At 55.9% G+C, this 23,400-nt stretch overlaps 1 protein-coding gene across 1 annotated transcript in view; it reads right to left on the reverse strand.

Moving 5' to 3' along the window:
• Positions 1-22,856, reverse strand: part of LOC139018443 (guanylate cyclase D-like) — a 34,924-nt gene extending 12,068 nt beyond the window's left edge. The window contains exons 1-14 of the mRNA XM_070427043.1: positions 22,850-22,856; positions 19,203-19,952; positions 16,211-16,506; positions 14,075-14,429; positions 12,364-12,448; positions 11,400-11,496; positions 11,190-11,315; positions 9,921-10,001; positions 7,682-7,858; positions 7,278-7,434; positions 6,846-6,995; positions 3,392-3,540; positions 1,703-1,866; positions 1,067-1,259 (exon numbers count right to left, since the gene is read on the reverse strand). Coding sequence (XP_070283144.1) covers positions 1,067-1,259; positions 1,703-1,866; positions 3,392-3,540; positions 6,846-6,995; positions 7,278-7,434; positions 7,682-7,858; positions 9,921-10,001; positions 11,190-11,315; positions 11,400-11,496; positions 12,364-12,448; positions 14,075-14,429; positions 16,211-16,506; positions 19,203-19,952; positions 22,850-22,856 — 2,787 coding nt within the window. The remainder of the gene's footprint in view (positions 1-1,066; positions 1,260-1,702; positions 1,867-3,391; positions 3,541-6,845; positions 6,996-7,277; positions 7,435-7,681; positions 7,859-9,920; positions 10,002-11,189; positions 11,316-11,399; positions 11,497-12,363; positions 12,449-14,074; positions 14,430-16,210; positions 16,507-19,202; positions 19,953-22,849) is intronic.
• Positions 22,857-23,400: the final 544 nt, after the last annotated feature.

Genomic DNA, 23,400 nt, shown 5'->3' on the forward strand with positions numbered 1-23,400 from the left:
CCCCAGCAACTGGATCAGAATAAAGGGCAGGGTTGGGGTAGGAAAGTCCCCACAGCAGGCCCAGAGGGGCAGGACTCTCTCCCCAGTTTACAGGGCCCTTCTACAGGGCGGTAGGACCCAACCATTATCTGTAAATCCCTGCCCTCCTCCCACCCACCTTTCTGGGACTGGAGTCATTATTTCTGTTTTACAGATAAAGAGCAGGGGCCCAGAGAGGGGAAGCCATTTGCCCAAAGCCACATGAAGCTGGGGGCCAGGCTGGGATTTGAAGCCAGGATCAAGGGGTGCACAGATCATGAAGGGTCTTGACAGGTCTGCTAAGGCCCCCGCTGCCCTCCCCAGGGCCCCCACCCATCCACTTACTCCCACCACAGACCCCCTTCATATCCAGCCATCACAACCCAGTCAGCATCCTTCACGCTCACCAGGCCCACTCTCTTAAGCCTCAAGCTGTAGTACACATTCCCCCCTTGCTGACGGGGAGCCACCACACCCAGAGTGAGCAAAGGTAGGAAGGCAGCCCCTCCTCCAGGAAGCCTGTCTTGCTCTTTGTTCTGCATGTCTCTCCCTGGCTGGCTGGAAGCCTTCTCAGCCTTCACTGCCTCCCTGATCATCACTTTCGCTGTGGGTTGACTTCATCGTTTACCTACAGCATCAAGTGCTCCCTGAGGGCAGGCACAGGAGCTGACTCCTCGTCTGCCCTTGCCCAGCTAGCCTGCTGGAGGCTGAGAGACCATGTGGACCAGAACTGAGCTGTCCCAGCCAAGGCTCCAGAGATGTGAGAGAGCCCAACCAAGATCAACAGCGCTTCCTGTCTCATCCATAGCTGACACAGATGTATGACTGAGTCTAGCTGAGTCCAGAGAACTTTCCAGCTCACCTATAGGCCTGTGAGCAACAATAAATACTTATCGTTTCACATGCCTGGATTTGGGGGGGTTATTTGTTACGCAGCATTAGCAACCTGATAAAAACACATGAAGAAATGACTGGAAGTAAATGTGTGACATCAACATAGTGGCAAAGGAAGGAGAGATGGAATGCCAGCCTCCTGGTACTCTCTCACCTTGTACACGTCATGGCTGCCCAGAACGGCATCGAACAGCGTGTAGAGGTCATTGAGCAGGCCCACCACCTCCATGGGCTCACTCAGGGCTGAGATGGTGGTGAATCCCACGATGTCACTGAAGTATATGGTAACGTGGTCAAAGTACTCTGGCTCCACAGTCGCCCCAGTTTTCAGAGCTTCGGCCACAGACCTGGAGGGATGGGACGGATCAGAGTCACAGGGTAGAAGGATTCCCTTCCCACCGTCTGGAGGTAAGAAGTAGGGGGGATATTTTGGAGGAAATCCTGCGTTGAGGGTTAGGAGATCTGGGACAGGTCTGCTGATGTTCTGGCTGCCCTCCAGCGACTGCCTGTCCCTCTCTGGACATTACTTTTTCTGAAGTGAGACAGGGGACATTATACCCTCTCCTTGGCTCCAAAGAGAGCTAGCGAGGCAGCAGAAATTCCAAACCCGCATGCCCCGCACAGTGCCTAGCACATGTAAGGGCTCTGAGAACATCTGTTGGATAAATAAACAATGAATGGATTGAATGAATTCATGGAACCCAGGTTTACTGAGCACCTACTATGTTCCCGTCCCAGGCTCAGAGCCACCGCAGCTAGAAGCACAACCGGGTCCTAAGGGCCCACTCACGGCGGGAGCATCTGAGAGAGCAGCCGTTCCGTCTTCTGTCTCTCCAGCTCCAGCTCCTCAGTCCGCGCCCGGATCAGGCCCTCCAGGTTCTGGGAATACTTCTCCAACCTCCGCAGCATGGAGTCGGCAACGCTGGTCTTCTTGCCGTGGTTGATGCTTTTGAACTGAAGATGGAATAAAATTCCCAACTCATCCACGGAGGGCAACACACTCAGCCCGCAGCTTGTTCACAGTCTGGTTCACAGGAATGAGCCAGACACAGTCCCTGCCTGGAGGAAACGGACCAGTGGGGACCAGATATGGAATAGACAGGGGGTGGCAGCTCCTCTGAGGGAAAACACAGACGGCTGGGAGGCGGCTGGGTTAGTTCTGTGTGAGGTGGGCAGAAAGGACTTTGCAAAGGAGCCCAGGCTCAGCACGGCACTACCGTTAACAAACGCTGGCCCTACTGCATTGGTTCTTACAACAACCCTGCGGAAAAGGCGCTCCTTGTTCTTCTCAAAGATGGATGATGGACGGATAGATGGATGGATGGATGGATGGATACTAGATGGATGGGTGGATATGATGTATGAATGGATAAGTGGATAAATACATGGCAGATAGGTAGGTAGAAAGAATATATGTAGCTTATTTATATAATAATCTGTTTCTACTAAGAAAAATAAAGCAATGCCACAAAATAAAATAATAAATATATAAGGACACTGGGAACAAAGAAGAATAAAATTCTTTTTAAGCTAATCTAGTATTGAGATCTGTGTGCAAAATGCGCACTAGAATTTGGTCCCAAGTTTAGATATGAGCTTCCTAGCGACAAGGCAAAGAGGGAAATATAGATTGTATGATCCGTGGAGTCCACGAGACAATGGGGCATTAAACTAGTTTCTCAAGAGAAACACACCTACTGCTGGCCCTGAGCAGAGAGAAGTACCTCCCTTAGATCTCCTGTGAGGACATCCATGTGTGGTTACAAACCGTACGGTCAACAACCTCACAGCCTCTCCTGGACAGTGTTCTGCTGCGGCTGGAGAGGGGGTGGGGTGGGAAGGAGAGGCACAAAGGTCTCACCTCAGGCTTGATGGGTTGGCCCCGTGGGAGCCATTAGCTGGTGCAGGCAGGCCCACACACTCCACTGCCCCACAGGCTCGTACAGACTTGCCTCACCCCTCCTTCTGCAGTCCCCAGGGCAGGCCTGGGGGCCCCAGTGCCCCTCACATCCCCCACTCACTCCGCAGGGAGCCAGTGCTGCCACCACAGCCACCAACAGCCTCTCTGCCCCAGTGCCAGGAGGCCCAGTATAGGGTCGGGGTTCCCAGTGGCAGGTCTGCAGACAGACGAACCTGGGCTTGGACTCCAGGCCAGCTGTCACTCCCTCAGTTACCTTGGGAAAGTCCCCTCACCTTTCTGTGCCTCTGTTTCTCTCTGTGAAGCCCAGATAATAACAATGCTTCTTCGGAGAATGATGAAGAATGATAACGAGGATTAAATGAAGTAAGCGGAGCACAGTGTGGGGCGTGGCGCTCAGGAAGGCCTCAGAGGCTGTACCTCAGGCCCCTCAGGGTTACTGTGCTGGCCTGTTGCCCCCTTTCTAGGCCCCAGGGATAGTGTGGGGTTCCCACTGGGCAAAGTGAGGTGCATTGATCAGCCATTTCTTGTGAGCACTCGGCTCCTCCCGGGAGCACTAACCTGGGTGTAGATCTGATCCAGGCTGGGTCTGTCCTCCGGAGCCTCCTCCCAGCACTGCTCCATCAGCTGGATGCACTCGGGCGGCCCGTGGTCAGGGGACACCAGCGGCCGGCACAGGGGAGGGGGCGATGTCACCTTCCTGATGATTTCTGCAATGAACACCATGTGGTGGTGGCTCCAAGGTCCCCCAGGAGGGCTGTGGGAGGGGCCTGGGGGCCTGAAAGGAAGAGCAGGGTAGGCCTGAGGGGTGGGGGGTAGAATCGGGCCTTGAAGGTGCTCCTTGGCCCCTGCTCTGGGCCCCAAGGCATGGTAGTCGGTGGACTCCGGACTCTTTCCTGGGTCCACCCTGGGTGTGGCTAGGGGCAAGGTCTCTGAGAAAGGGTCTACTTCAGGGTGGGCTTTAAATCCTTGGTCTGTGAGATGGTGGACAAGGCGGTGACGTCTCTGAGCCTCCGTCTCCCCATCTGGGAAATGAGCTTAATAAACTGCTTTCTTGAGAGGGGTGCTGAGGGACGCCATGGTAGAGGTTAGGTGCCTGGCACCCAGCAGGCTCTCCCCACCCCCAGATGCTGAATCAAGTGTTGCTGCTCTGGTGCCAGTGATGGCCACCCGGCTCTTTTCACCAGCCCTGCCTCCTGGAGACCCTCTGGTGCCAACTCCTCACAAGTGCAAAGCAAAACTGTCTGATCAGTATCTTCATCATCATCACCACCGTCATCATCATCATTTTCCCAAGACGGCCCTGCCGTGGACCTTACTGTCCCCCTCCATGAGATAAGGCCGCCAGACTAAGTTGAGGTCAGATGGATCGGTGTTCTAGCTCTGGCTCTGCCTGTTGGCATCACTCGGTGCCTTGGTTTCTCCACCTGACGATGCGTGGAAAGAGCCTCAGGAAGCTGCTGGGCAGCCCGGGGAGCTGAGAGGAGCAAGAGGGGCTGGGCACACGTTCAGGCTTCCAGCGGAGCAGGAGGGAGCATCGACATTATCCGTTTACGTTCTCTACAAGTTACATCACCTCTCTGAGCCTCAGTTTCCTCACCGGCAACAGGGGCGTAAGAACAGCACAGACCTGCGAGGGCTGTTTCCAGGCAGCGCTGATTAATCTCCTCTGCGGAGACCCTCCTCTCCTGGTGGGACGAGGGCATCCTGGGAGCCAGTGAGGAGGAGCGTCTTTCTGGATTTCACTCCCCTCCCCATCTCTTTGTTGGCCTCCTTGTTGGGGGTAGTGCCTGCTTCACTGTCCCATTTTACAGGCAGGGAAACTGAGGTTCCTAAGTTGCCCATGGCCACAGGGCCGCTTAAAAGTAGACTCCAGAACCGGCCGGATCCCCTCGTGACCTGCGCGATTTCCTCCTTCCGCCCAGAGGTTCCCAGCCTGCGGCCTCAGACCCGAGGGCCTCTGAGCGCAGGGTGTGGAAGCAGGATGAGCTCACAAAGGGGTGTGAACAGATGGAACCAATAATGCGTCGCGCGCACATGTACAACACGTTTTCAAAAGTATTCAGCTGGTGCTGTGATGACTCAAGTACAAATCCACTTCAAAGTGCTGCTGAGTTCAGAGCAGATCTTGTCTTTGGGTATTCTCTCAGCCGGCGGATATTAAAAGTCAAATAGTAGCATGTGAGGCTCCAGCCTTTCCTGACACTGGAATGGAGTCCCAAGGCGAACCTGCTGGGAACCCCTGGCGGGGTCTCGTGTTCCCGCACTGGGCAGGCCCGCTGTCCTCACCCCATGCGTCACCACGATTGACGGGCCCTGCTGCACATCCAGCTCCGTGGGGAGATGCTCCGTGGGTGACACCGAGAGATTTTAGGGCAAAAGCACTGAGCGTGGGTCAGGGAACTTTTGCCCAAATCCCAGACCCACTGCTTCCCACTGAGAAGTCTCCTCTCTCAGCCTCACTTAACTATCTCTGGAAAGAGTGCACTTACCCACCTCCCAAGCGCCTTACACATACAGGACCTTAAAAAGATGCTATTTCTAACAGGGTCTGTGTCCAAGTGGAAGAATCGGGAGAGAACCTGACAGCCTCATTAGCACAACTCTGAAATTACCCAGGCCGATTTTTACTGGGAGCCAGGCACTTTGTCTAAAGTATTTCACCGAATCCTCACAGCTACTCTGGGAGGCAGGCATGACGCTCCCATTTTACAGAGGAAGAAACTGAGGCTCAGAGTCTGAAAGGGATTTACTCCAAGTCATGAGGTGACTTGGTGTGGAGCTGGGCTTAGGTGGGTGACCCCTAACACTGTATGCCTGTGCGCTTAACATTTTACTCCCTATGATCAGGAAAAGTACCCCAGGAAGTAGCAGACCCCGGTCTCACAGCCCAACCCAAGGGTGGCCATGGGGTTCCAAGCCTGGTCCCTGTGCCTAAGGCAGATGGAGCCCCGGCCGGAAGGGTCCTGCACTGGCAGCACGGCTTGGGGGGCCCCATCTGGCTGGTCTTCCCTCTATCAGTGCAGATGGGATGGGGGGTGGAGGGACAGCTGAGGAATGTTGAACAAATGGCCTGATGAACCCCCCCTCCTTCCCATTCCTCCACCTCATAAATTTGGGGCCCGGAATGCTCATTATTCACTGAGCAGCGCTTTGGTGGAGAAAGGAAGCGGCCGGCCTCCTTGTGAGTCACAGATTATCCACTGGAGGCGGGGGGAGAGGACACGGGATGGTGGGTTCGGCTCCACCACTGCCCTGCACTTCGGGCTGAGATGCCAGGGTCCCTGTGGGGACGGGCCCCTGGGACTGGGTGGAGGCAGCTGGGGGACAACTGGAAGAGCAGCCTGGAGTCCAGGCAGCCCTGACAGAGAACACGGGAGGAGAGGAAACATTTCTGAAGTTGGGCCCTGGCACTGGGGTCGGAGGAGAGAAAATGTCTCAGACCAGGAGACAGTGGGGAAGGTGTGGTGACTCTCCTGTACAGCCCAAAGTGTGGGCACAGAGATGCTCTGGAAGGAGCCCCCCCCCCCCACTCCCAGCAGAGAACCAAGCCCCCAAGACCGAGCAGCCTGGCCACAGCAGACAGGGGCCAGCTGTGTGTGGCACATCTTAAGTTTGATTCCCGTTTTAAAGGGGAGATAGCTGAGCTCAGAGAGGGTGAGTGATTTGTGAAAGGCCACACAGTAAGGAAATGCTACAGCTGGGGAAGAACCGAGGTCAGTAATGACACAATGTCTGTGCTGAGCAGTGGGGTGCTCCGCCTGAGCATCTGTACACTCGGCAATGACCTGGGAGAGGCTGGAAGGGGTGGGGCTTTCACCCAGAAACCAGTGTCTTTAGGCCTGGAACCGGTCAGCTGCCATGTTGGCAGAGTTGCTGAAGGCTGCCTGGCTTAAGCCAAAGAAACCCAACGCTTGGTGGCCAAACAGGCAAGTGTGTCTGTGTGGTTCTTTTCAGGCCCGAATTTCGTGATGTCACGGAGCTCCCTGACCACGGGGGGAGGAGGATGCTGTACCTTCTGCCGAGAGCCCCGAGGAGCCGTAGGGTGGGCCTCGAGTCAGAACCTCCTGCAGGATAATGCCGACACTGAAGACGTCTCCTGGGAGGGTGCCTCGCCCGGGCCCCCGGGGCCCCCGCAGCAGCTCCGGAGCTGTCCACAGCAGGTCTGCAATCACAGGGCGGGGCCCCACCATGTCCCCTCGAACCACCCAAGCTGGGCTGAGCTGGGCAGCATTTCCCACATGGGGTGTCACCGCCTTCCCCCGTCAGCCGTGGGAGGAGCTGGGTTCCTCCCCATTCGCAGTGAGGGGCCCGAGGCTCAGGGATGACAGCCGCCAGGGCACCCGACACGGAGGCTGGAGCACTGGAGAGCTCGCCCTCTCCCCTGCCTCACAAGCACCCGATTTAAACAGCGGCCTCAGAACCAACTGCCCACCCGTGAGCTGACCTTCCGGGGCGGGCCGCGGGCAGGGAGCCCGCCGAGCGTCCAGGAGCCCCGCGTAGCCGTGGTCAGTGACCTTCAGCACAAAGCGCTCATCCACCACACAGTTTCGGGACTTGAGGCGGCCGTGCGGGAAATGCTGATGGTGCAGATACCGCACGCCCTGGGGTGGACAGAATGGGGGTCCATTAGGCCTGTGGCGAGCGAAGGGGACTCTGGTCCTCTCAGAATTCCCACAGACCCCAGAAACCCTTCCTGCCTTCCTCGCCCTTTGCCACACTATTCAGACTCGTCTCAGACAAACTGAAGAGAGCCCGGGACTGGGAAGTCTGAGCATCTTGTCTCCCTCCCTTCCTCATTGCTCTCTACCCCACCCCACCCCCAGTTCCAGGCCCAGGGGAGGTTCTCACACGAATCAAATCCAGCAGCAGGGAGGCCTGGAAGGTCCAGTCCAGCCGCAGAGCCTCATTCCGCAGCAGGTCCTCCAGGCTGCCCCGGGCACAGTGCTCCAGCACCAGGGCACTCACCCCAGGGGCCACGAAGAACCCTAGGCAGGTGGCAACGTTCTCATGCCGCAGCTCTCGCATCTGCCAGGGAAATGAGCATTGTGGAGCCCCTGGGGGTTGGGCCAGGTGAAATCCACACCCGGACTCTCAGTACATCAGCACAGGGCTGAGCACAGAGAGGCATCAGACATGGTGGATGGACAGATGGATGATGGATGCATGATAAGCAGAGGATAAATGAATGGGTGGGTGGGTGGGTGGATGGCTGGACGGATGGATGGATGGATGGATGGATGGATGGATGGATGGATGAGTAAGTGAGTGAAAACACAATAGATGAATAAGTGAATGAGCTGTAACCAGTTCCATGGTACAGGGATCTAAGCCTGTTTCCCAGCCTAAGTGGCACCATGAACCTGAAAACCCCAAGACTCAGTGACCGATAAGGAGAAGAAAAGGTGCAGAGGGGCCCTGGGCCGAGCAGAAAGCAGCCTCCTTGGTGGCTGCCCAACAGGCCAGAGAGCTTGAACCCAACCTGCGAGGCTAGCATTTGCTCAAGCAAAAAAGGTGGAACCCTTGCCTAGGAAGTCCCTCTTCACAAACACAGTTCAGGGTTAATTGTTACACAGGCATAGATAGCAAGAACAGCATGTTAGGAATCCTGAGAAGGCCTATCGCTCACTCAAGCGATTTCCAAACTCATTTAACTAAGAGAGGGGGAGCTGAACACTCTCCCCCTTAGAGATTCACACACATATTAACATACTAGAGGCCCGATGCACGAAATTCGTGCAAGGGGCTTGGCCCTCACAGCCCTGGCTTTGTCCAGAAGGTCGTCTGGAAGGACATCCAGAAGGTTGTTCGGCTGTCGGTCTAATTAGCATATTATGCTTTTATTATTATAGATGTGGGGAGGTAAGAATGGCCTCAGATCCTTTGACATCCCTGCCATCAAGAGGTAGGGGCCTCTGTGCCCTCCCCTTGAGTCTGAGCGGGCTCTGTGACACTGGGACCAATAGGACATGGTGGCAGTGGTCCGGGGAGTTTCAGGTCTGGGTCTCAGAAGACTGACAGCTTCTATTTCCTGTCTGTTGGAGCCCTGAGTGGCCACAAGAAGTCCCTCTACCCAGAGTCACCATGCTAGAGAGACCACATGGAGAGGCCCTAGAAAAATTGTTTAGCCGAGCCCTGCCCAAATTTCCTACCCAAAAAATTGTAAGATATTATAAAATAATTTGAGGGAGTATTTTAGTGGCTGCTTTAAGCCAGTATATTTGGGGGTAAATTGTTAACAGGCATAGATAGCAAGAACAGCATGTTAGGAATCCTGAGAAGGCCTATCGCTCACTCAAGCGATTTCCAAACTCATTTGACCATCATCGAGCCTTTTCTTCTAGGAGACATCTATGCACATTGGCTACAAGATGCCCACTGAAATGCCTAACCTCCAGTCACTTAGTCTCTACAAACCTAATTTCAGATGTTGGGAATAATAATAAAATTCACAATTTATCAAAGCTGCACCACTTGGCAGGACATTCCTAGGTTTTTTCATAGATTCTCTCCCATCCTCGGAGCTCCCCTGGGGTGGTTTTATTAGCTTCATTCTACAAGAAAGCTAAGTGTCCCGTGAGGGCAGGATTCCACCTGGGCTCTTCCTGACTCAGATCCTGGGCTCATCCTCCATCCCCCAGCCTCTCAGGGTGGTGACAATCTCAGGGGTGAAGGGACTTATGTGATTAATGATGATAAGTGGCTGGAAGGGATCCTGCCTATTCTCCATGGCTGTATCCTCCAAACCCAGAAGACAGCTTGGCAGAGTTGGTGCTCAGTAAATAGTGAATAAACGGGTGGGTGGGTGGAGGGATGGCCACAGGATGAGGCCCTTTGACGGTGCTGAATGCACACAGGTGGTGATACTGATGGGAACGTGGCCCTGGTGGTCATGGCGATGATCACATGAAGGTGGTGACATGACTTTGGGATGCTGGTGTGTGATGGTGACGGTGAGGGTGTATAACTGAGATGGACGTGTTGGCAATGTGGTGGCGATCATGCTAATAGGAGGACTTCCTTCCAGACCAACAGGGCCTCCTGACGGCACCCCGTCCCCAGCCCCACTCCAGGCCCTCTGCAGCCCTACCTTTCTCAGGAGGCGGAGGCAGCTGGGCCGCAGCTCCGGGGCCGTGCCAGCTTCAAACGTCTTCAGCCGCACCCACTCCCCCTGCTCAAGGAGGAACACGAATTCAGCTGCAGCTAGTTCCCAGCTGTGTGACCTCGGGCAGACCCTCAGCCTCTCTCAGCCTGAGCTTTCCCCCATAAATGTGTTCTTTCTGTGTGCTCACAAAAGTTGGACTTTGGCTGTGGCCCTGGGGAAGAGCCGGGGGCCCGGCTTGGCTCACAGACTCAAGTTCCTGTCCTAACTCCACCACTTTCAAGCCCTGTGACCTTGGGCAGGTGACTGCAGATCTCTGAGCTTCACGTTTCAATTCTGATGCCCACCCCCAGGCAAGGCTGACGAGATGGCGGATATCAAGGCGTTAGCGCCTGGCCCCAAGGTCAGTTTTACTCTGCAGGGCCTCAGACACCCCAAACCCTGGAAGTGAGGGGCTCTGTGACCCAGGGACTCCAGGGCAGGGGCAGAGGCAGAGGCCTCCGCCCAGAGCTGTCCCCTCAGACCTCTCTCCCTCTCAGCAAGGCCTTCCTGCCTCCTCAACCTCAGTGGCAGCCTGAGGGCCAACTTGGAGAAGCAAACAAAAGTGCTTTGTGCATCTTTAAAGCCTCCTTTCAGCAGAAAAGAAAAAGGGATGGAATTCCCCAAGGAGAAGGTAGAAAAGGAGCAAGAGCCACATGTTCCTTCCTGCAGAAACCATTAGCCGCTCGTGGAGCATGAGCCAGGGAGAGGGAAGCGGAGCCTCAGTGAGCTGCTGCCTTTCAGGACACAGCACCTGAGAAATACTAGTGTCCTCAGCGACCTCAGAATCTCCCAATCTAACCTCTGACCTCCCAGCCTCCCTGCCAGCTGGAAGAAGGAGTGGCTGTCCTGGGCTGGTGCTGCCCCCACAAGTCAGGGTCTCAGGGACCAGGATCTCACTGGCAGTCACCGGAGCAGGCAGGCGTGCGGCCTGGGCTGGCCCCGGTGCTGAGAGAGCCCTGGGGTGGACCCACCGCTGACAGTGCCCAGGAACTAGCTGTTGCCCACGTGGCTGGTCAGATCCCCAGCCATGCTGGACGGGAGCTGGGAGTCCTGCTTCCCAGTGCTACCCCTGACGCCCACTTGCTAGGGGACCCAGGAAAGTCACTGCCCTTCTTCAGGTCTCAGTTTCCCATTCAGTGATTAGGGTGGGGCATAGGGACCCGAGAGGCTTCTCCCATCCCCAGGTCTGGGCATGGGCGTGGCAGAGGCTCCCACCTGGTACAGGGCCACGTTGGTAGGCTCCTGGGGGCTCCTGGCTGACCCCTGGGCCACCGACCTCAGGCTCCCACCATCTGCCGCACTTCTTGATTCACTCCCACTATCCCTGTCCATATGCAGCCTCTGGAGGGGGCAGACACGGTCAAAAGCTGAGCCGGGGCCTCAGTCCCCTGAGTGCGCACCCAGCCCAGCGCCTGGCCCACCCACCTGACTGCTCAGAGGTGGATGGATGAAGGCCAGCTCCTGGGCTGTCAGCAGGATCCTGTGAGGCCCCCGCACCAGCTGCAGCTGCCGGATGCCCAGTCTGGAGGGGAGAGAGAGTGCAGGGCAGAGGGGCTGGCACGAGCGTCACTCCTGCCTCCTTCCGGCCCCTTTGCCCTGCCTCTGACCCAGAGCCCTCACCTATCCTCTCTCCGTTTCCTTTCCTGCCTCCCCGGCAGTCCCAGCTGGGCTGAGAGGGGCCCACCAGGCAGTGCCGGCCTCAGAGGCCCTCAGTCCGGCTCAGAGCTGGACTCCCGCCTGATGTGCCTGCTGGTCTCGGGCTCAGTGTTCCCACATCGCCTGGAGGCCTCAGGGGCAGCCAGAGCTGGGTGCGGCCTGGGAGAGGGGGCTGCCCCTTCCTGGGTGTGGCTGAGCCTCAGGGAACAGGCGTCTTGAGACCAGAAAGAACTTTCCAAAGCTGAAGGTCGTCCTGGCCAAGCCCACTGCACAGGTGCTTGGCTGAAACTCGGGGAGGACGGGGTCTTGTGTGAGGCCCAGGCTTCTTCCCCAAGTCTCCCAAGGGCCTCCTCAGGAGCACCCCGGCCTCCACAGAGTCTGGCAGGGGCTCTAGGATGGACAGAAGTGCAGGGCCGTCCTGAGGTCCTGGGAATAGACGATGGGAAAGCCAGGGCTCTGCCCACAGGAGAGAAGCCCGGAGGGGCTAGGGCAGGGGTGGGCAAACTTTTTGACTCGAGAGCCACAATGGGTTCTTAAACTGGACCGGAGGGCCGGAACAAAAGCATGGATGGAGTGTTTGTGTGAACTAATATAAATTCAAAGTAAACATCATTACATAAAAGGGTACGGTCTTTTTTATTTTTAGTTTTATTCATTTCAAACGGGCCGTAGTTTGCCCACGGCTGGGCTAGGGGCACAGAAGCGCAGTGAAGGCTCAGGCACACAGTCTCACCTGATGAGGCAAGTGAGGGCCCCACCCGCTAGCACCACGACACAGGCCAGGGCCAGAGCGAGGAAGCTGCCCGGGGGCTGCGTACCTGGCGGGGAGGAGAGGGCAGACGTGAGTCCTAACAATAACAACCGCACAAGGAGTACAGCCCCTCACGTAGCTCCTGCACCTGCTTCTTGGTCCCCTCTGGGGAATGGGGACACAAACCTCTGCCCACCGCCTCCCAGGGGTGAAGTTCAGAATGGCCCCCAATTAGGAAGTTCCTATCTGTGGCCAGATCATCACACACAGAGACTGATTCCAGTATTGCTGTCTGGGTTCTCACCTCAGGCTCCCTGCCTTGGCCAGGAGCACCCTGCTCAGACCCCATCATAGTCCTGATCACACTATGGCCTTTTGTCTGCTGGATGTCAGGTCTCTTTTCACTGGACTGAGAGCAGCTGGACAGCAGGGCCTGTGTCTTAGTCATCTCAGGGTCCCTGGCTGCTAACACAGGGCCTGGATACGGCAGGTGCTGGGTTAAAACTGTGTATCCCTGTCCGTTGTTATCCTACTTCTTCTTACATGCCCTTCACAATGGGCCGCACACTACTTGTTCTGGCAGTCAGCGCCATTGTCATTCACGCTGACTGTCAGAAGAGTCCTCCTCACACTGAATCCGAATCTCGAGCCCTGATGTCAGGAGTTGGATTAAAAGCGGCTGCCTGGGACCACGTGCTCTGTGAGTGTTTTAGCCCTTCTCAGCGGAGGGGGAGGCCTTGCTAACCTTCCCTGCACTTTACAACTCTTGGTTCGATCTTCTCTACAGAGTGCCAAGTCTCTTCTTCCTACCTGTTCCTACACCTCACAGGACTGACCTGACTGTCCACATGGAGAGCCTTAATGAGTGACGGATGGATGGGTGGGTGGATGGATGGATGGATAAATGGGTGGATGGATGGATGGGTGGATGGATGAATGGATGGATGAATGGATGGATGGATGGATGGATGGATGGATGGATGGATGGATGTTTAGGTGGGTGGATGGGTGGGTGGATGGATGGATGGATGGATGGATGGATGGATGGAAGGATGGAAGGATGGAAGGATGGAAGGATGGATGGATGGATGGATAGATGGATAAATGGGTGGATGGATGGATGGGTGGATGGATGGATAGGTGGATGGGTGGATGGATGGATGGGTGGATGGGTGGATGGATGGGTGGATGGATGGATGGATGGATGGATGGATGGATGGATAGGTGGATGGGTGGATGGTTGGATAGGTGGGTGGATGGATGGGTGGGTGGGTGGATGGATGGATGGGTGGGTGGATGGATGAATGGATGGATGGATGGATGGATGGATGGATGGATGGATGGATGGATGGATGTTTAGGTGGATGGATGGGTGGGTGGGTGGATGGATGGATGGGTGGGTGGATGGATGGGTGGGTGGGTGGATGGATGGATGGATGGGTGGGTGGATGGATGGGTGGATGTATGGATGGATGGATAGGTGGATGGGTGGATGGATGGATAGGTGGGTGGATGGATGGGTGGGTGGGTGGGTGGATGGATGGGTGGGTGGATGGATGGGTGGATGGATGAATGGATGGATGGATGGATGGATGTTTAGGTGGATGGATGTTTAGGTGGATGGGTGGATGGATGGATGGGTGGGTGGATGGATGGGTGGGTGGGTGGATGGGTGGGTGGGTAGATGAATTACCTCTGGTGCAGAGTGCACTGGGGTCAAACCAGCAGCTGGAGTCACGTGCCGGAGGGGCCCCTCCTGGAAAGTGGATGGCCCTGCCCAGGGGCTGCACCTGCCACGTGCCTGTGTCCAGGATGTGGGTGGGGACCAACTGGCTTTCCTGACCATCTGTGTCCAAAATGACATACTGAGCCAGCCTCCTGCCCTTCTCGTCCGTCCGGATCCTCTGGCTAAAGCCAGCCACATCCAGAGCCCCTGTGTGGGCCCCCAGCTGGGCCCCAGAGAGCCCTGTCCCATGGCTCCCAGAGCGGTTCAGGGCATAGGCCAGCAGGACCACAGCATCATAGATGGTCCCAAAGAGTGGAGACACCTGTGGAAGAGAAGGTCCCTCAACCCCATTGCCCCCGGCACAGGCTCCCAGAAATGCCTGAGTCCCGGCCCTCCTGCCAGGAGCCATCTCGAGGATGATCACCCCCTAACCATCACCCCCCACCATATTCCTCTCTTTGATCCCACCATCGCCTCAGTCCCCACTCAGCAGCCTCACAATCCCCATGACTGCCACCATCATGGCCACCAACACCACCAACCCTGACGTCTCACAGGCACCTCAGATCTACCTAATATGCCCCAAACAGAACTCCCGGTCCTGCAAGGGCCTGCCTGGTTCTACCACACCAAGCCCGTCCTCCCTCCCTCGTTTCAGGAAATGGAACTGCCACCTGCCTAGTGTCTCAAACCTCAGCTTGATTCCCGACTCCTCTCTTTCTCGCTTCCAGTTCATCAGCACATCTTTTTGGCTTTATTTCAGAATTTATTCCAAACTCAACTGCCTGCTCACCAACTACTCCTGCCACCTGGGTCTGTGTTACCCTCGCCGCTCACCTGGACCACACAGGAGCTTCCCAAGGGCCTCCTTGCTCCATTGAGCTCTCTTCGGGCCATTTCCCATAAAGCAACCAAAGTGATTTTTAAAAAGACAAATCAAATAATTTCTTACTTAAGCCCACTGAGGGTTTCTCTTACGTTAAGTTCAGGCTCCTAACTCTGGCCTAGAATGACCCTCATGATGAGGCCCAAGCTCATCTCGGATCCGCCTCCCCATAACTCATGACAGTCCAGCCACTCCTTCTACCTGCTCCTCTGGCTTTGAAGCACATGCTGCCCCAGGGCCTTTGCACTTGCTGTTTTCCCCTACCTGGCTGCTCCTCATCTAGAGCTTCCCCTGGCTGCTTCCTTAACACTCAGCACGCAGATCAAGTGCCACCTTGTGCTTCCCTGCCCATCCTATCTCTTGTTGCCCACTCTCCACCCCAGCCACTCTCTGTCACTTTACCCTGTTTTAGCTTATCGGCAACATTATCACTGTAAAATTTTGTTATCAGGTTGGTCAGTTATTGTCTATCTCACACGAACAGAATGAAAGCTCCTTGAAAGCCAGCTCTGTCTTGTCCATCATTGTGTCCCCGCCACCTGGCACAGTGGCACATGAGAAGGACACACGTCACATTTGTCAGATGAATCACTGGCTTAATGACCCTTCATCTGCATCTGAATCTCTGTCACCACCTCTAGGCACCATTGTCTTCTTATATCAAGAAGCACAGCCACCTGAGTCCTATGAGCCCAAGCAGAGCCACAGCCACACCCCCCCACCCAATACTCCTCAGATTCACCGTGGTGACTCCAGAAGACCTTCCCACTCTCCCACACTGCCAACACTCTCCCCTTCTAATCTGCACAACTTGCTAGAGAGATACAGAACAAGGAGAGGAAGAATGTCTGCAAGAGAAAGAGGCTGGGCCAGAAATGACAAATAGAGGAATTGAGTCAGAGTTTTAAAAAAGAGAAGCAAACGAGACTCAAGAGGAGAAGTGACCCAGCAGGCCCAAAGAGCGAATAATGTGAGAAAGAACACACACACACACACGCACACACACACTCCCTATGAAAGAAAGAGAGAGAATTCCAGGGACCAGACAAAGACCTGTTGTCAAATAAGGGATGGGTACTGTGCCCATGGGGGAGGTGGGACTGACAGGCCAGGTGGGCAGCTGGCCAAGGCCAGGAAGGCCTGCATGGGGGCGGAGCGCATGCACACCTGCCCCTGACCCAGTGCTCTGAACCCTGTGAGGGTCTGCACTGACCTACCTGCTCTGGCTCCAGGTGGGCGGCTCCCTCTTCACTGGCCCCGGCAGCTTTGATGACCTCGTCCACGGGGCCAGACTCCAGGGTGACGCTGAGCACGGCATCATAGACCTCCCGAAGGGGCCCACCGCGGCCCAGGGCTGGGTAGGAGCGGTTCCGGTAGGGCAAGGCGAAGAGCATGGTGTCGTAGGGCAGGAAGACCAGCCTCCCATCTGCCAGGCCCTGGGCCCAAGCTTGTCTCAGAAGGGCCATCTGCTCAGAGCCTCCCAGGAGCGCCGAGTGCATGCACAGCACCACGACTGGAGGCAGACGTGGCAGGCTCAGTTTTGCAGCCTTCCCTGGAGCCCAGAAGTCAGTGGCCCAGAGCTCTTAGGTCCTCCCCGACCCTCTGCTGCCACTGCCAAGCGCCCTCCCTCCCCATCAGTCTGAGGAAAGGAGAAATACGCCCTCTATCTGCTCCCTCTGTAACCATAACACCCAGGACCACCCAATCTCACCTGAGACTAGCTCCCTTCCAGCTGGCACACCCAATCATCATGACCCACTTCCCACCCTCCCTGTGCCCTGCTGTCTCTGACAACTGCTAGTGTACACTGACAGCTTGCTCTTGTTAGCCTGAAGTACTTTTGTAAACATTTAGTCATTTGATATTACAACAGTACTAAGAAGTATGTTTATCATTATCTCTACTTTCAGATGAGGAAACCAAGGCCCAGAGAGGTTAAGGAGTGGCCTCAGGTTCCTGTTGCAAGCCCTTTCTCCAAAAAAGCCAGGAATATGGAACCACCAAGGAAGGCCGATGGTCTTGCTGGGGCCTGAGGACTCCCGTCATGTGGAAGTCAGAGCCTGAAGCCCAGCCTCTGCTGAGCCTGGGTGGCCATGCTATGTGGACATGGGTGGGAGCCACCCCATCTTGGCCTCAGAATAGTAAGAAAGGTCCTCGGAGAGAGACCCAGCAGGACTGAAGGGACACAGAACCAGGGCTTCCTTTGTCCCTTTTCCTCTGCCTGGCTTCTGTTCCACTTCTCACCAAATCTCCTCTCTCTTACTGGGAGTTGGAGCTGTTCTATATTTGGCCACACGAGGGAGCTAATGCACAAAACTGGGGAGGCTAATGGGTAAAGGCCTGCATTGATTGTAAGCAGTGCTCTCCGTGTGCAGGGCAGGGCTCTAAGCCCTTTATCTCCTCTTCACAACCCATGAAGTAAGGACTTTTATGAGGTTCATATCACTGACGAGGATATTATAGCACAGAGAGGTTTAGTGACTTGTCTGAGGTCACACAGCTGGTAGGAAGTGGGTCAAGTGTGGGATCCTGGCTGTCTGAGTCCAGAGCATGTGCCCCTAACCACTCTGCATCCTGGCTCCTGCAAGTCAGCACAGTGGCTGGAACGCAATCTCCTGCAAGTGTCGGAGAGGGAGTCTGATGAGCTTCCCCCACCGACTGCCACCATGTTCCAGCCACACAGAGGTGAACGGCTCGTTCCCCCAGTCCCATTAACACACTAGCTCCATTGCTTTGCGCTAGCTGACCCCTCTTGTTGGAAGGCCTTCCCCCTCACCCCCTCCTGCAATCAACTTCTCATTTTCAGGCTCTGCCCTAATGTCACCTCCTCTGAGAAGCCCTGCCCACCCCCGAGTAGATCAGCTCCTCTGTTGTCTAAATACACATCTGTCTCCTGCCAGACTCCAGCCTCACTGCTGGGACCCAGCCAGTTCCTCCCCCACCCCCAGAGCCTTGCTCAGTGACTCTTGGTTGAATGTTTACACAGCACTTGGTTACATACATCTGCTTCTTGGGCGGTGGGTTTCCTCCTCTCCTTTCACTTGCTGGAAAACCTGGGCTCGGAGAAGCGAGGCCCCACCCCGAGGGGCAGCGGGAACACCTGGGCCAGGTCCCTTGCTCCACTCTGCTCTAAGTCACCACCCAGCCACGCGAGCTCGGGGGCTGCCAGCCTGCCCCTCCTCCCTGGAACTGGCCTCAGTGCCCCCGGATCTAGAACTTGGTGGTTGGTCTCAGTGGTTTTCAAACTGTGCCCAATGGTAAGAAATACTTTTTACCTTTGTGTGCTCTCAAATGAGTATATGAAACGTGAGTGCACTCACAAAACGGAAAGGAGGTTTCCAAGAGGGAGACTTCATCCTGCTATCTGCAATGCACTCTCCCATTCACTACTTGTATTCCCATTCTGTTTCATTCTTCTCTATCGCTTTCGGTTTCATTCTCTTTCTTATTGCTGTAATGCTGGTCTGATTCACTAAGTTAGTTTATGGACCCAAATGGCCCACAGTGTGAAAACCCCAGTCTAGACGACACCTCTTCCTATACCCCGCTCTGCCATGTATCTCCCTGGGTAACCACTTCCTTAAAGACATGTCAAGTGTCAAGTGTCAAGTGTCAAGTGTCAAGTGTCACCTCCTCCAGGAAGCTTCCTCCAATCCTCCAGGGCCCAGCCCCGTGCCCCCTCCAATGCTCCCGGCCTCTGCTTCTTGGGATGACCTTGACCTCTCTGTCATAAGCACCTGTCTGTTCAGCACCCATGCAACCCAGCACCCAGCACAGCAGGGGCTTGATAAATTCAGAAAGCAATCAATCAATCAAGCAAGCAATCAATCAATGAATCCATGAAAGTTCTGAGTCTAATTCCAAGAAACAAAGACTGGCTCTAACTCCCTCCCTAGGGCTCTCTTCCTACGCTCTCATCCCCTTCTCTGTACCAGGCAAGGACTAAGACAGCCCTTGGCTCCCACTCCACAGCTGATGTTTAAATCAGAACTCAAACTCCGCTGAACTTGCCAGCTGTGTGACTTGGGCATGTTACTTCCCTTCTCTGAGCTGCAAAGTGCAGGCCTCAGCAGGACTAGCTCACAGGGCTTCTGGGAGGTTAACGCGAGGTCAAGTGCTCAGCCCAGCGTCTGATGTGGAGGGAACTCCCCATCAGCGGCCACATGGAGTCCAGGCCGCCCACAGGAGGGCAGCACCACGTGCACTTACCCTTCAGGCCGTCCACGCCATGCAGCTGCTTCAGTACCTCTGTGGCCCCCTGCTCCCCAGGTCCCAGAGCAGCCACCAGCACCACAGGCAACCCGTGTGCCCTGAGAGTCACGGCCACCTGCCGGGCTGTAGCCGCCCAGATGTCCTGGTGGGAGGACACGATGGCCACACGAGCCCAGCCGAAGTGTTTCATGACGGACAGCAGCACGTGGGCGGCCGAAGGTAACGTGGGCACCAGCTCACCTCCTCCCAAAGGGGCCTCGCATGCCCAGGAGAAGAGGGTCTTGCCCCAGCTTTGGGCCAGCAAGGCTGCCGCTGGGCAGTAACCAGGGTTGACAGGACCCACGAAAGCAGCTACGGTGTTCTTGTGGACCAGAAACGTGGCCAGGGTGTGAGGCGTGTCACAGCCCGTGGGCAGGACCACGGAAGCCAGCCGCGAGCCCAGCATCAGTGAGGAGTCCTGGTTGGCTCGGTCCACAGCCAGCTGGGCAGCCACTCTGGGGAGAGCCTGGGCAAAGATGGGGTCACAGTCCCAGGGACCCAGCACCCCCAGGGTAAATGTCCCCACCCCCCAGGCCCGACTGGGGAGGGAGCCAGCCCACAGAAGGACACCCCAAAGAGCCACAGAGAAAAGCGGCAGGGAAGGGGCTCTCCTCGGATGGATGAAAGGGGACCCCCGCAGACCCGGGCAAGTCTTCCCGTGTGGCAGCCTCCAGTGCCAACCTTCAGGGTACAAGCCCTCCTGCGGTCCTGGGAAAGAGGAGAACGACAAGGTTTCCAGCATCTTCTGCCAGCACTTTCGACATAATTTGGAGACAGCTCCCTACACACACACACACACACACACACCCACCCAGAAACTCAGCCTCCTCATTAGTAAAACAAGGGATTTGGACCCGTGATATTGGGAGACCCCCATGATGCCCACGCCTGGTCCTGGGCTGGTGCTCGGTGGCTCAGCGTGTGGGCTCTGGAGCTGGAGCTGGCCAGACTCGCTCACTGCTTCCCATCCTCGTGGCCCTACACCAGTCTCTGAAGTTTTCCAACCCCATCTTCCTCTTTGGTAAAATGTGGATAATGAAAGTTACTTGATGGAGTTACGGTGGACATGTGAAGCACTTATCATAGTCCCTGGAACTTAGATGTCCCATAAACCCTACCTCTGTCCATCTATTGCTATTATTTCTCCCTGCACTCGCCCTCCAAGGTGGGCCAAGTTCTCCTGGTGCCTCGGAGCCTCCCTGCCTCTTACCCTCAAGCCCAGCACCATTCTATGGCACCCGACTCTGCTGGAACCCATGGGTCCCACGGTGTAAGCAGGGCCTGGGTCAGGTAGCTCCCCCGTCGCATGTCTGTGGCTAGAGGGCTTACGATGCATGTGCACAGTTCCCTCTCGGTCCCCACACAGCCCTGTGCAGTCAGAGGACTTTCTATCCTTATTGTGCAGATGAGGAAACACAGGGGAACTGAGGAGTGGGCCTCTGGACTTGGGCGTCCGCACTCCGTCCTACTGTGCCAGGACCTCGATGCCGTCCTGCAGCCGGGCAACCCTGCCTGGCCTCTGCCTGCATCCCTAGCATTGCCCTTCCCCACCCACGGGACTTGGCCAAGTCTTCCCCCACCACTCATGCAGCCAGTAGCCTTCCACCTGGGTGCCCCAGGAAGGCATGAGGCCCCTCCTCACCCTTCAGAAGCTGCCAGGCTGGTAGGGAGGCGGGTCCCAGCCAGGAACAGAGCTGACCACAGTGGGGGCAATAGGCAGGGCCAGTGGGGAGGCTCTGAGGGCCTCCTGAGGAGGCTCAGGGAGGGCTTCCCAGGGGAGGCCCAGCTGGAACTAGCTGACCCTGGGAAGTGTAGAGCGAGAGAGTAAGAGTAAACCCTCCCGATGCCAACAGTGATGGCCTGTGCAGCGTAGCTCCTTAGAAATTACGTTCAGAGCAGAGGAATAAGAAGGGCCCTGGAATCACACAGACGAATCCATCCTACTTTCATCCCTCACTAGCCCCTAACCTTGGGCAAGACGCTTAACTTCTCTGAGCCTCAGCGTCCTCATCTGTAAAATGGAGATGAGAATAGCCAGCGGTCGTGCTGTGTGAAGACTGCAATGTGGAGAGCACAGTGGGGTACTCACTGGGTAAGTAGGTGAGTAAGCAGCACTTACTAAAGGGAGTAAGCAGGTACTTTCTAAACGGCACAGTTACCACCGCCATCACTATCTGTGGATCTTTGGGGGAGGCAGGTGCACTGTGTGTAAACAGAGCTGGCCGGGAGGTAGGAGTCTGAGTTCCAGCCCCAGTCCTGCCTCTGCCCCACTCAGGGCCTCGGCCCCTCAGCTGTAAGGAAGCCAGTTTGCAGAGCTGGCCAAGTGTGGTTCCTCCGGGTCTGTGATGCCAGGGTTCTCCCAGCTCAGGGCTCGGTGACTTGGGGGACGGCTGCTCTTCCGCCAGCCTCTGAGGAGCCCTCCGCACCCTCCCTCCTCTTCTGCCATGATGCTCCACGTGGTCTCCTAGCAGCCCGCCCCTCAGGACGAGCCCCTGGGAGAAGCTGGACTTATTCTGGGCTCACAGAGAGCTAATCATTTCCGGGTGGGAATGTCAGCGTATGTGGCTGATGCCAATGACAGCCACCTTGCCCCTCAATTTGTACTTTCCGAAGCACTTGTGACCCACTGCTTTGCCTGTATTCCCCGAGGCCCTGAGTAGAGGCAAACTGAGTGGGACAGTGACTGTCTGAGGTCTCACCGAAAGTTAGGGCTAAGCTGAACTAGGGTTTGGCTTCCCATGGCCCAGGCAAAGGCAAAACTCACCTCTTTTTATTGAATACCTCAAACATCAAAACTGAAGTATCCTGGGAGATCTAAACATCTAAACCAAGTCCTCTGTGTACAGGTGGGGAAACCAAGGCACCGAAAGGAGGAATAAGAAGGGCCTTCCCTAGGTCCTGCAAAGCAGCAGCAGGCTCCCCTGGCCCCACTGTCCTGCTGGCCACTCTCAGTGTCTGGGAATTCTGCATCTGATGGCCTGCAGGGGCTCACAGAAGGCTGAGGCCTGTAGCAGGGTCAGCCGGGAAAGGGGGGGAGGGGGCAGGTGGGCAGGGCAGGAGCCAGCATTAGCTGCATTTCTGCTCCTGATTTGTGGGATGGAGTTTACATTTCTTTCTATGCCTCGGTTTTTTCATTTGTACAGGGAGGGCTTAATTTAGATGTTTAGGTCTCCAAAGATCCTTCAGCTCTGATGTCCTGGTTGTTAATAAATATCAGGAGATTTTTGTCTCTGAGGCTGGCCATGTCCCCTCTCCCAGGAGTATGTGGGCTGCCCGTGCTCCCACCTCCAGCACAATGGGCTAATGCACACCTTCCAGGAGCGAGACCTCTAGTATTTTTAACCACAGATTGCTTGGCTCATAGAGCCAAGTTCAAGGAGTTAGTTAACTCCATACGATCATAACCCAGAAAGATAAAGAAGCCTTTAGCTACATTAACAGACTAAACCCCCCAAATAGGGAAGATGCCAGGAAGCCAGGGAATGGGGATAGGGGATTCCTGCCAGAGTCAAGGCTCCTCCCACCTCTGTACCCAACGGTCACCCTCCTGACCCCCACCCTGGCCCTTCTTGCCTTCCTTCAGGACAAGGTCCCTGAAGACCCACCTGCCATACTGCGCTGTTGGGGCTGACTCCCTGCCTCTTTGTGGCTCTTAGGCTCCCACACCAGGGTCCTCGATGTCAAGCTCTTCAAACAGGCTCTGGCCTGGGGAGCCCCCATTGTCACAACAGCCTGTGTGTCACCATTCCTGCTGCCCTCGGCTGCCAGTGACTCCTGCCCGAGGCTTCATATATGGCTCATTCCCTCACTGCCCCCCTCAGGAACCTGAAGAAGCCACGTGGAAAATTGGATCTGTTCAGACTCCAGGGCTCTGGGGAACCAAGCCAGAAAGGAAGGAGGGAATGAAGGAGAGAGGACCTGAGGGAGGAAGGGAGGGAAAGAAGGAGGGAGGCAGGGAGGGAAGAAGGGAGAGAGGGAGGAAGGGAAGGAGGGAGGGGAGATGTCTTCAGCACTCCGGACAGCTCCAGACCTGGCTGGGGACTCCCAGGAGGAAGGATGAGCCAGCACTCAAGAACCCAGCATTACTGAACACCCACTGTGTGCCAACACTATTTATACAACCCACTGAGACAGGTATTATTATTACTGCATTTCC

Source organism: Myotis yumanensis, unplaced genomic scaffold (genome assembly GCF_028538775.1).
Source record: "Myotis yumanensis isolate MYYU_CA2020_CCGP unplaced genomic scaffold, mMyoYum1.0.hap1 SCAF_10, whole genome shotgun sequence".
Classification (NCBI taxonomy): Eukaryota; Metazoa; Chordata; class Mammalia; order Chiroptera; family Vespertilionidae; genus Myotis; species Myotis yumanensis.